The sequence below is a fragment of the Teleopsis dalmanni genome, chromosome 2, assembly GCF_002237135.1.
Source record: "Teleopsis dalmanni isolate 2A chromosome 2, ASM223713v2, whole genome shotgun sequence".
Taxonomy (NCBI): domain Eukaryota; kingdom Metazoa; phylum Arthropoda; class Insecta; order Diptera; family Diopsidae; genus Teleopsis; species Teleopsis dalmanni.
This window is the reverse complement of record NC_051847.1, coordinates 35,291,787-35,302,968: the sequence shown is the minus strand read 5'-3', so window position 1 is coordinate 35,302,968 and position 11,182 is coordinate 35,291,787. Positions and strand designations below refer to the sequence as shown.

The window sequence follows — 11,182 nt, the reverse complement described above, 5'->3', positions numbered from 1 at the left end:
TGAATTCTTAGAATGATTATTAAACAACTACAACTGAGCAAAATAGGTCTTTATACAACAACACAGTCTTTCAGAAGTGATACTATATAATCACTCTAACACCATTTAAATATTAGGATGATTCTTTGGCCTTAAAATAGTTTTCACTTTAGCAATCGCTTCTGAATTTAGTCTATACTCTTTTATCTAAGGGGTTCTTGCGAGTAATGTGGTAGCAAAACGATAAAAAATTCTAATGAAGTTAAATGGAAGTTCACTAATGGCCTGCCACTGTAACCAACCAACCAAGAATCGTATTTTGACTGATGGTAATTTCTAATCCCTCGAACATTTTTTCAAAGTTTGTTAACAGATATTAGTCATTAAAACCAAAAAATATGCTGAATAAAGAAACAATTTAATATTCTCTATCCAATCTTTCCAGTATTGTGATCGAATTGTGATATGGTACATTATCTTGCTAAAAAATCACTTCTCTCCTTCATATGGAGTCCATCCAAAAAACTACTTATTTTAATCGATGGTATCGTTATGATGAACACATCAATCATCAATTGCAACATACTGCTTTGAAAAATACTTTCCAGTGCTTTGAAACAGCTATAAACGTCGATTGTGAGAGTGAGAGAAAAAACCATATGTCGGTTCCAATTTGGTCATGCGATCCGAGGCTATCTGTGCCTCGTCACTTAGGCAAAGTAGTGTTATTCAGCAAAAAATTTCAACATTTGTGTCTTTCAGAAGCAAATTATTACAGTTTCTGTGACATTCTACATAACATGCATTTTTGTCAAAGAGCAAAAGAAACAATTTTGACGAGTCCATGACTCTATACATAACATAACCTTTATTTATCTCAAAAAACTGTAAATAGATAAAATGAGTAAATCATATTGCAGTGCCATAACTCTATCTTAGCCACTTGTTATGGAAGTTCCTGATTATATCGCTTTTCTGTGATAACATTTGACTTACTTTAACTTCATATTTCTTATACTGTAAAACCTGTACACTCTCATAAACGATTATCTCTCTTAACTCCAGCACTAAATTTTCGCTTTTATGCCATGACTTTTGACTTAATCGTACAAAAATATTACACCTTTGAGTCTCCCCTCAAAAGAGCCTTAACTCTTATTTAATCTTCATAGTATGAAGATTATGAAATATGCGTAAAAATTTTACAATAAATTAATATGTGTCGATTATTTGCCTACAATTCGTGTCTCAATAAATATCTCACTTCTTAACAATTTTCAAAAATTTACTTCAAGCTTATTTATATAATTACTGGGAAAACATTATATAATATTTAATCCAGTGTCCATAACCAACTCTGATTTCAGCACGTCCACCAAAGCCCAAAAACTGCATCGTATGCTTAATGTCAAACGTGTGTGATATTCAGGTTGCATGGACCTCATGCAAATACACCAGCCATTGATGATAATATTTATATAGTAAAATTGTAAAATTTAATGAATCTACTGAATTTACTTAGTTTCTGTTTGTATGGAATATAGTGCAATTGATATCTGCATAACTAATTGCGAAAGAGCGCTAAAATCAACGAGTCTGACGTTGACACTCATTAAAATAACACTTAATGAATATCTAACTAAGCTTGACGGTTGCTAGAACCATATTCGCACCGAATTAAATTAGAAATCCCTCATTCAATATTTTACTATTCAGTATTCAATATTCGGTACTCCAGCCATTGCCGTAATTCTCTCCGAAATGCGTTCAGTTGACTATGATTGCATTTATCTTTTGAATTTGCGCTTTTCTTTGTGCCATTGACGTTTTGACAACTACCGGTTTGACATTTGCCTGTGGGCTGTTTACTTTGTGTGGGTAGGCAATAAACTTTTTGCTACAAATCAAATGCCGATAACTCAATAGACAAAAAATGAACAAAAAATTTCAATAATGATTTTAATTTTAAAATAATTTTGTTAATTTTTAATATAATTGAGTTATTTTAGGGTTTGGAAATCCAAATTCAAAATATTTCAATGCAGTTCTGTTATGTAGATTAGTTTATCAATAAAAGTAATTATAGTTATTTGCAATTTAGTTAACAATTGACTTTTCATAGTTGGTTATTTTTAATTTAAAATAAAAATAATACGGAGGGAATAAGAATTTTTAAAAAATAAAAATATGGCTTATATGTTTTCATATATAACTAGTACAATAAATTAATAATCTGCCTTTAGGTTACCCTCTCTCTGACAACTTGAGCCTATTATAATGGGAGATGCGGGTGAGTGGATGTGTTGTTATTTGTATTAACAACTGCTCTCCAATGGAGGGAATAAGAATTTTGAATAAGAAAGTAATTCAAAAATTAACTACCTTTGATTTATATTGGAAAAATATTGTTGAAATGTTTTCAAATATTACTAGTACAACAAATTAAGAATCTGCCTTAAGATGAATCTATCTCTGACAAGTTGAGCCCATTAATAATGTGTGATATTTGTGGATGAATCTCTCCGACAAGTTGAGCCCATTAATAATGTGTGATATTTGTGGATGAGTCGAAGTGTTAATACTTGATAATATTAATGATTAATTAATTTTCATGCCTATACTTCAAAGAATTCATGTATTACTAATATTGATTAAATCAATATCATTGGAGCATTATTTAGTAGTTTCCTATACTGGATCAAAACTTTTGATGTTCAACATTTGCTAGAAGTTTCATATTATTTTTATTCCATTTTATACAAATATTCAAACACAATATGGTATTGGAGCACTAACGAGTAGTTTCCTATACTCGAGCCAAGCATACTCGAAAATGAAAGTGCTCGAAGCTTCTATCAGCTCAAATAATATATGAAACCCTATGTTTACTGAACATTGACACTATTTTTTATTAATTTATTTAAAAAAAAAGAAATGTTCTACGAAAACCATGGTTATTTATCTACTAACAGTTGGAATGACACATATTTTATGAAGGATGTTAATTTAAGCATTTAAGCATATAGTATAATTTTATGGTATTTATTACATTATAATTTTATGTGTATTTATTACATTTTAATTTTATTATGTTACTAAAAATTTTAAAAATTTTTCATTAAACATTAATTTATATTAAACTTAATGTTTAATGTTTGTTAAGTCTTTTCGTTGCATTTAAATACATCTTTTATCCATTAATCTTCTAATTAATTTGTGCTGTGAGAGATTTTATTATAATTTGAGCGAATATAAAGCAATTAAAGCCCCTAATTACATTAAAGTGCTCATCATTTACATTATCGTATGATCTGTCACGATTTTCATAGAATTCTTGGAATTGTGTATACCAATCTCTGATTTCTAATTCTTCAACATTTGCGTTGTCTTCTCTGTTATCACGAAAAATAAGTGTATTGTTTGCCGTCAAACATATATTAAGAAAATCACCAGTTGTATCATTTATAAAACATTCTAGAATCTATACATTCACAAATATACTTATATATTATATACCATAAATCAAATGTATCTAGATACTCACTTCATCAGCGCTAGGAATCTCGCCCATGTTGCCAAAAATGGATATTAAAAGTAAACGTTTATGATTTATATAATTTTCACAAAAGTATTTTTTACATAGAATATCTACAAATATCTACAAATGTTAAAATATAATTATGAGATATTATTATAGTTAATATAAATTGAAATTTTTTACATAGCACTTTCTTTTAAATTTAATTGAAAGTCTTTTCTTTCTAAAACAGTTTTTAATTTATTCAGTCATTAACAAATAATCTAATATAATTTTATTATATATTTATCAGATGTATTTGTTACTTATATCATAAAAAAATCTGTCAAGTCTGTTCATTGTAATACACTGTTTACATTATTCATTTGATTCTTTGTTTTTTTGTTGTTGTTTAAATTAATTTTAAGCCTTTGATAAGTAGATAGATACATTACTTTTTATAATTCTAAAGCATATTTTTTTAAATAGATCTGCTTTTAAAGTGAAACCAGCTGTTTATTGAAGAGATATAATGTAATCAAATACATTATACAATTTAAGAAATATAGACGTATAAATATCATGCATATATGTTTTACAAACCTTTCAGACAAAGTACTGATTGCTACAAGTAAATGCATTTTTCTCTATGTTAATATTATTGAAAATGCATTTTATATATTTCAAAGCACACTAACTCAGACTTACACTGAAAAAAATTTTAACCGCTTGCGATTGTTTTAGAACAAATTTTTTTTGATTTTTATATCTCTTGAGATATTTATCTATATTATCTGCTTTATTATAATTGAATAAACTCAAGCTTATGGGTCAAGTTTTGATTAATGTAAGGCTCATGCTTATACTTTCTCCAAGTAATCAAAAAAACAGGAACATAACAATTATGCTGGAACAATTATACATGCTAAGTTCTTTGAAATCATGGTTCAGGATATATTATAAATATATATTATGTTTAAATGTGTATATAAATTCAGAATCACAGATCTGGAATTATAAATATATGAATATATAAAAAATGCTGAACACAACTTTAATTAATTTTATTAATTTTATCTTTTATTTCTCATTTTATTTTATTTTTTAACTAATATTTTTACTTACAAATTCATTAACTATTTTAATAATAATTAATAATTAAATAATTGAACTAAATTAGTTTATTTATGTAATGCCCTTTACAGAATATAATAGCCGCTTCGAACTCTACTAATTTTACTAATTTCACTAATTCATATAATTGAAACAAAATAAATTGATTTAGGTATTCCTTTCATAAATTTTATATTTTTAGTGTAAATGTATATAGTGTATCTGTTGAAAAATGGTATTAGACAGCTGTTGTCCCAATTGAATTTAGTACTACTTTTCTTTTAGAAATCAATAAATAAATTATTTTGAACAAAATTACATACTGAGTCGAATGGGCAGGTGTTCGGAGCGATTGTGAAGTAGGTCGAGTTAAAGTAAATATGAATTAAAATATTAAACTATTTAATATTACAAAGAAAGATATAAATTAATTTATTTATCTATAACTAAAAAGTAGTAGTTACACCTTAAGGTTTATACTTTTACAATTATTTTTTTTTTATATGTATAAATTTAAACTTGTCGAGTATGAAAGTAAAATATTATACTTCAACTTATGAATCAAATTTATTTACTAATTAAATTTTTATATACATATCATTAAATTTTAATGTGCATATTTTTTGATTTATTGTATATGCTATTAAAATCAACATAATTAGATGATATTTAAATACATATTTCTACATTTGCTAAATATCCTAAGTCATCTAAATTAGCTAATATTTTTAATTAATAAACTGTAATTTAAAAAAAAAATAATGAAATTATTTGTATACTAGTTTTGATTAATTCCGCTCTATTTTCTTACAAAGATGACAATTTACTATACATTTTTATTTTAAAAATTATATAAATACATACTTAGATTCTAATAATATTTTCCCCCTCTTTTTCTTTACAGCTTGAGGCTAATTTCCACTTAAAAAAATGTACGCGCCGCTACAGCAAATTGCATATTTGAGCTCAACTGCAATTAAATAAAAAAAAAAAAAATATTAGTAATAATAATTCTTATCATAAGCAACTACGAAATATAGCCAAAATAAAAAAAAATTTTTTTTAATATTAAGAGCATTATAAGAGGGGGCAAACGCACTTCAAGATAAGCTAAGTAGCTGCCACCCGCCTCAACGCAAGCGTAAACGACCTACGATAAGTAGAAAAATTTTACTTTGAATTCCTGTGACCGTAAACTGCAAAAATATTCAAAATTACGACGTATCACCCACCCACCCCCAAAGTCAAACAAAACCCGGCCAACATGGACAACAGTTCAGGGCCGGGCTTTGATGACGAACCGCCACCGGAACCGCGTGACGGTTGGCTACTGGTGCGCATTCATGTGCCCGAACTGAACGTTTACAAATGTTTGCAATTTCCATCGGAACGCTTGGTTTGGGATGTTAAACAACAGGTACTAGCATCATTGCCTAAGGTGAGTACACTTCATTCCTTCACTTCAAATAATCATTAGAATGCATTTACTACAACTACACAAACATTATTATTTGTAAATGTTTATGTGTAATTATATATTTCGGTTTGTTAATATTATGCATAAAAATAAAAATAAATAAAAAATACAGAAAATACAGAAAATTATGCATTAAATGCATTTTGGCTAAAATATATTCACTACTGTAAAATTAGAAATCAAAAGAAAGCATAACTGAAATCTACATGCATCTCAGCATGAAGAAGCATAGAAAATTATTTTTATATTTAGCACAAAACATGAAATTAAATTAGTTTATCTCATCATATTCTCATCTGTGAGAAATAAGGTCTAATTATTTCTGCCGCATCCATTTTTAACAAATTTTTGTTTTTTATAATTATTCCATTTTTGTACAATTCTTATGAACATGTTTTTTTTTTCTTTTTTGACAATATTCATGTTGCTTTCAGAATTGTCAACATGTTGACAAGAGCTTAGAATGCTGCCAACGCAGCCAATTAGTGCAGAAAATGCTGTTATAATACTCAAAGTTAATTAATCAAAAGTACGTTTACATTAGAGTAGATTGGGGAAAAAATTGCAATTTCTGTAGAAGACGTCATCAAAATATTCAGTTAAAATAAATTTAAAGCATTAAGAAGAAATACTTCTTAACTAAGCAGTAAATACTACATTTAACAACAGGTTTAGTTAATAGCTCAGCGATAATATTTTCATAAGTTTATTAAGTAATAAATATTGTATATTGTATCTTTTTATTAGACAAGTATGTAATTTATTGCATATGAAAAAGTTACTTGATTTTTATTACTATGTAGAAAACTTACTTTTACAGTATCTTAACTATCTTGTTTATTTATTAATTATCAGGTAAAATTTTTCTTTCTTCAAACTGAATTTCTTCATATAAAGGAGAAAGTATATAGAAATAGAAACCAACAGGATGCTGGCTTCCAGCGGGGCAAACTTAGTAATTATTGTAGATTTTTTTTATTACAAGAGAGCGAAACTAAACAGAAAATCATTTAGTATGTATGTAGTAACTTTATACCCCATAATCAGATGATACATGACACCATAATAAGATCTTTAGAAAGTTAAAGATATATAACATCTATTTAACATGTTCCTAAATTCTTCCAAATTGATTGTTATCATTGTTTGAAAATTTGTGTATCTAGATAGATAGATTCTATCTAGATTCAGTACCTATGACATAAATCTTATAAGGATTAACAGATTCTTAGCGCTTTGCTATCTCACATTCCCGTTTAATATAATCAACCAGCGGTAATAGAGAATAGAGAAACTTACAACCCAATAAAAGCACATTCTTGATTTGCCCCACAAATAGCTTTATATTCGACTTAATACTCAACTAGAAAAAGAGAGGGACAGAACAAGTTACAAATTTTATGTAAAGAACTAGTCATTACCTTCTGGTGTAGACATAGGAACCGTTATCTTTAATTACTTTTGCTAGTGTATTTAAGGAAGATTTTATATATATATTAAAAAACGTATGACCATCTAATACATTATATTTCCAATACATTTTATACACATAATAAGCATTTTAAGTTTGTCTTGATGTTTTTAAACTGTGATTTATTGACTTCTTCGAACTAAAGAGTCCATACAACTTTTAAATGACGTTTTTCAACAAAACATCAATACCGGTTGGTATAAAATGAGCAATAATTATATTTTGAGTTATCAGATTATAGTTGTCCTAATAATTATTCTTTGCTACTCCTAAAGTAAAATATTTTTCGCTTTATACTTTTATAAGCTATATATCCTACAAAAATAACATTGATTGTAATTGCAATAAACTGTATATTCTCGACCAAGCCAATCAATATAACCTTTTTTCTTCTTCCTGTGTTTCGAAATTGATCCATGTTCTGACCAAACAATCTCATATATATTGATTGTCCATCAATGTGCGAATGTAAAAAAATTAAGTCGATAATTACATGAGAATTGTTGAATAAATATTACTAGAATTATTAAATGAAATTAATAATTAGTCTATTAAACTAAAACAGACACGATTTTAATTAATAAAAAAAAGGCAGAAGTAATCCATTTTCTGAATTAACTCACTTATAGAAGACTGAAATCAACACAAAAAACCTTCGGTAGCATAAACCTTTAATACCTCAAAGTCAATTTATTTAAATAGCTTAAGCCATATACTATTTTAAAATTTGCTTTAATTTTTTGGTGAAGAGTTATCCTTCTATCACACACCATTTTCCTGTAATCATGCTCTCTGTAGCAAACTGCATTTTCCCACAAAAACTCACAAATTTTGCTAAGTCATATGAGAATTAAAAACGGTTTAGAGGTGTGTGTATAAACATTTTTTAAAACTCTTCAACATTTACTATCAACATTGCTTTAATATTATGTACTACGAGTAGTATGAAAAACATAAAACATTACTGATATTAATGGTTGATGCTTTAGTGTTTTTTATGTACAACCTTAAACTACTGAACATGTTAATCTCTATGTAACACCTAGTGAATATACAATAAAACTTCATCTGAAATTCACTTAAATGTAAATAAAGTTGAACTAAGATTTAAAAAGAGAACCAGATGTTAAACACACAAAAAACAACATGTTTTAGATAATTTCATTTACGTTAATAATTTCTACAGTGCCTTTATTAAGTTTTTTGTTTTTTTACATTTTCTACTGTGGTTTTCAAATATTTTGTATGCAAACATCATTTGAGTAGTTCTCTAGTTTTTACCAACGTGACTGTGATACATCTCTGAGAGACGTTAACCGAAAAATAAATATAAAAGAAAAAACAAACAAGCAGGCAACAAGAATTTTTCAAATGAAACAGACAACTTCCATGTTATCATTGCAAAATCAATGTTAGTACTGAAGAATGCTTAACATCGTGATACAGATACAGATATCAGCAGGCTGAAGTTATAGATACAATGCGAGTACATATCAGTGCTGAACTACAAATAGACAGATAAAATTATGGCTAAGTAAACAAGCATGCTTATTCGGGCCAACACATGAAGTTATATAAACACAGGCATCCACACCATACACACCCTGAAACAGCATAGAATTTAGTAAGTAAAAATTATTGCGGACGTGATTTGGAAATGTTGCCATGAAACAGCAACTCTATTTCATCAACAATTGCCAGCAACAACAAAAAAGAAAACCAACAACAGGAATGAGTTTTACAAATAATGTAACATGAGTTTAATATATTGGAATTGTTTTGATTTCTGAAATTGTTATACAGACGAGGGTAGTAACATAAGCGTAAGGAAATAATTTCAATTTAAATTGTTTAAAAAGTTGTATGTTTGATAACACTTTATAATATCTCGGTAGTTCTTTTATGAAGTAAAGATATTTTTTATAGTGTTATATTATTTATAATATAATACGTCCATAATATACGATAGTTTTTACTTTTCTCTAAAGAGAGTAAAGTGTTGTTATTATTAACAACAAACATATATATATATCTAGACCTCTTTATACATCACTGTTAAAATATAGATGATAAAACTTACAACCAAATCACAAACTGATACTTAAAGCAGACATTTTTTGTAACGAAAAAATGGCTAAAAACAACAAAGTTCCAAATCTCAAATTGTCGCCAAATCAATTTTATTGAATTAATTTGAAACTTAACCGTCAAGAAGCAAAGTAACAGCCATACAAATTGTGGATCCAAAGACAATTATGAAGAAACCTATGAGAGTATAAAATATCAACGTATTGTATATGAAATACACTATAATCCGTGGACACCACATACAAAGTAGAGTACATGTTTCAGACATGTATCCAGAATATCACAGTAAACTGAACTAAATACGATATTTTATCAAAAAGTATTATAAAATTTCTTGCTTTTATTTTATACAATTTAAGAAAAGTGACAAAAATTATATAAAACTTTTCTTAAATGTTTCTCAAATTCTATAAAATTTATCATTGAAAAGTTTTTTCATATATCATTGTATATATAAAAATTTGTCTTACTCGTCCTGTACCTTTTTTTTGGGGTGTAGAGAACGTTTATACCTCTTGAAAGCAAAACTTAAGAAAAGAGACCTGTTTGGTACCCAAGATTAAAATTTATAGATTTAGCTTTCCATTCAGTCTTACATTTACTATTCAGCTTTTTTTTTATTTTTTTTTTTTTTTCTAAGACTTGTAATATTTTATTCGAATTTTTTTACGTATTTGGTGCTGCTAACAGGCACTTTGGCCGGTGCTCTTTATTTTAATGTTTATATTTGAGTTAGGTTAATAAGTTATTAATAATAATTGACTTCGGGTACGTATAATTATAGTAAATGGATTTACCTCATATTTAATGTAAAGTTAAAGGAATAGGACAAATGCATTTGTAGTGTAACATTGGCGTTCTTTTTTCTTATTTTATTTTCTTAATATTTTATTTTCTTAGTTATTTCTATAAACTCAAATCACTGTTGTTTAAATTTGGATTGCTATTGCAGCAATCGTTCTATTTAGCTAACTTTTTACACAATGTTTATTTTAATAGATATTTTTGCTTTACACATTATTGTTGTTACTAATTGAACATTTTCAGTTGTGAGTATATTAACAACTTGTTCTGCAATACTGACATACAAGATGCATAGTCCATTAAGACGTGTGCCTGCAACAACAATATTAATCATTTATATTGCAAACAGAAGAACGGTATACGTATTACAAGCTCACAGCATAGATACTTATAGCTACTTCAGCGGCGTTTCTTGCCAAAGTTCACTTTATTTGCTTCGACAAATTTCATATTTTCCTTGTTCTACTTCTTTCTATAATTAAATTTTTTTTCTCTTTTTTTATTCATTTTATTTCTGGCATAATTAACTCAGCCACTAATAGGCCCTTTATAAGTAAATTGATTTTTCTGTAATTTACAATGATTTTATGGCCGCACCGAGTGTGTTCCAAAGAGAAAACTACAAAAGGAAATGCTATACTAAAAGAATTACTGAGCTTAATAAATACCTAATTTAGCAAATTGCAATAAATATGTATGATTTAATTAATAGTTAATAAATAAATAATATATT

The 11,182-nt window shown here is 27.3% G+C and overlaps 2 protein-coding genes across 4 annotated transcripts in view; one reads left to right on the top strand and one right to left on the bottom strand.

Annotated features, from left to right (window-relative positions):
* Positions 1 to 3,138: 3,138 nt before the first annotated feature.
* On the bottom strand, positions 3,139 to 3,621 carry LOC119679646. The gene is made up of 2 exons (XM_038092114.1): positions 3,524 to 3,621; positions 3,139 to 3,460 (listed from the first exon to the last, which is right to left on the bottom strand). Exons 1-2 carry the CDS (start codon positions 3,548 to 3,550, stop codon positions 3,185 to 3,187), a joined length of 303 nt encoding a protein of 100 aa, XP_037948042.1. The 5' UTR covers positions 3,551 to 3,621; the 3' UTR covers positions 3,139 to 3,184.
* Positions 3,622 to 5,573: 1,952 nt separating this feature from the next.
* Positions 5,574 to 11,182, top strand: part of LOC119679639 (SH3 and multiple ankyrin repeat domains protein 1) — a 358,803-nt gene continuing 353,194 nt past the window's right edge. For all 3 annotated transcript variants that reach the window (XM_038092105.1, XM_038092104.1, XM_038092103.1), the window contains exon 1: positions 5,574 to 6,047. In XM_038092105.1, coding sequence (XP_037948033.1) covers positions 5,874 to 6,047 — 174 coding nt within the window. In that variant the 5' untranslated portion in view covers positions 5,574 to 5,873. The remainder of the gene's footprint in view (positions 6,048 to 11,182) is intronic.

Coding starts and splice junctions, on each gene's coding strand:
- LOC119679646 (XM_038092114.1), bottom strand. CDS start 3,550: ATGGGCGAGATTCCTAGCGCTGATGAA. Junction 3,461..3,523: donor AGATTCCTAGCGCTGATGAA/GTGAGTATCTAG, acceptor GTGAATGTATAG/ATTCTAGAATGTTTTATAAA.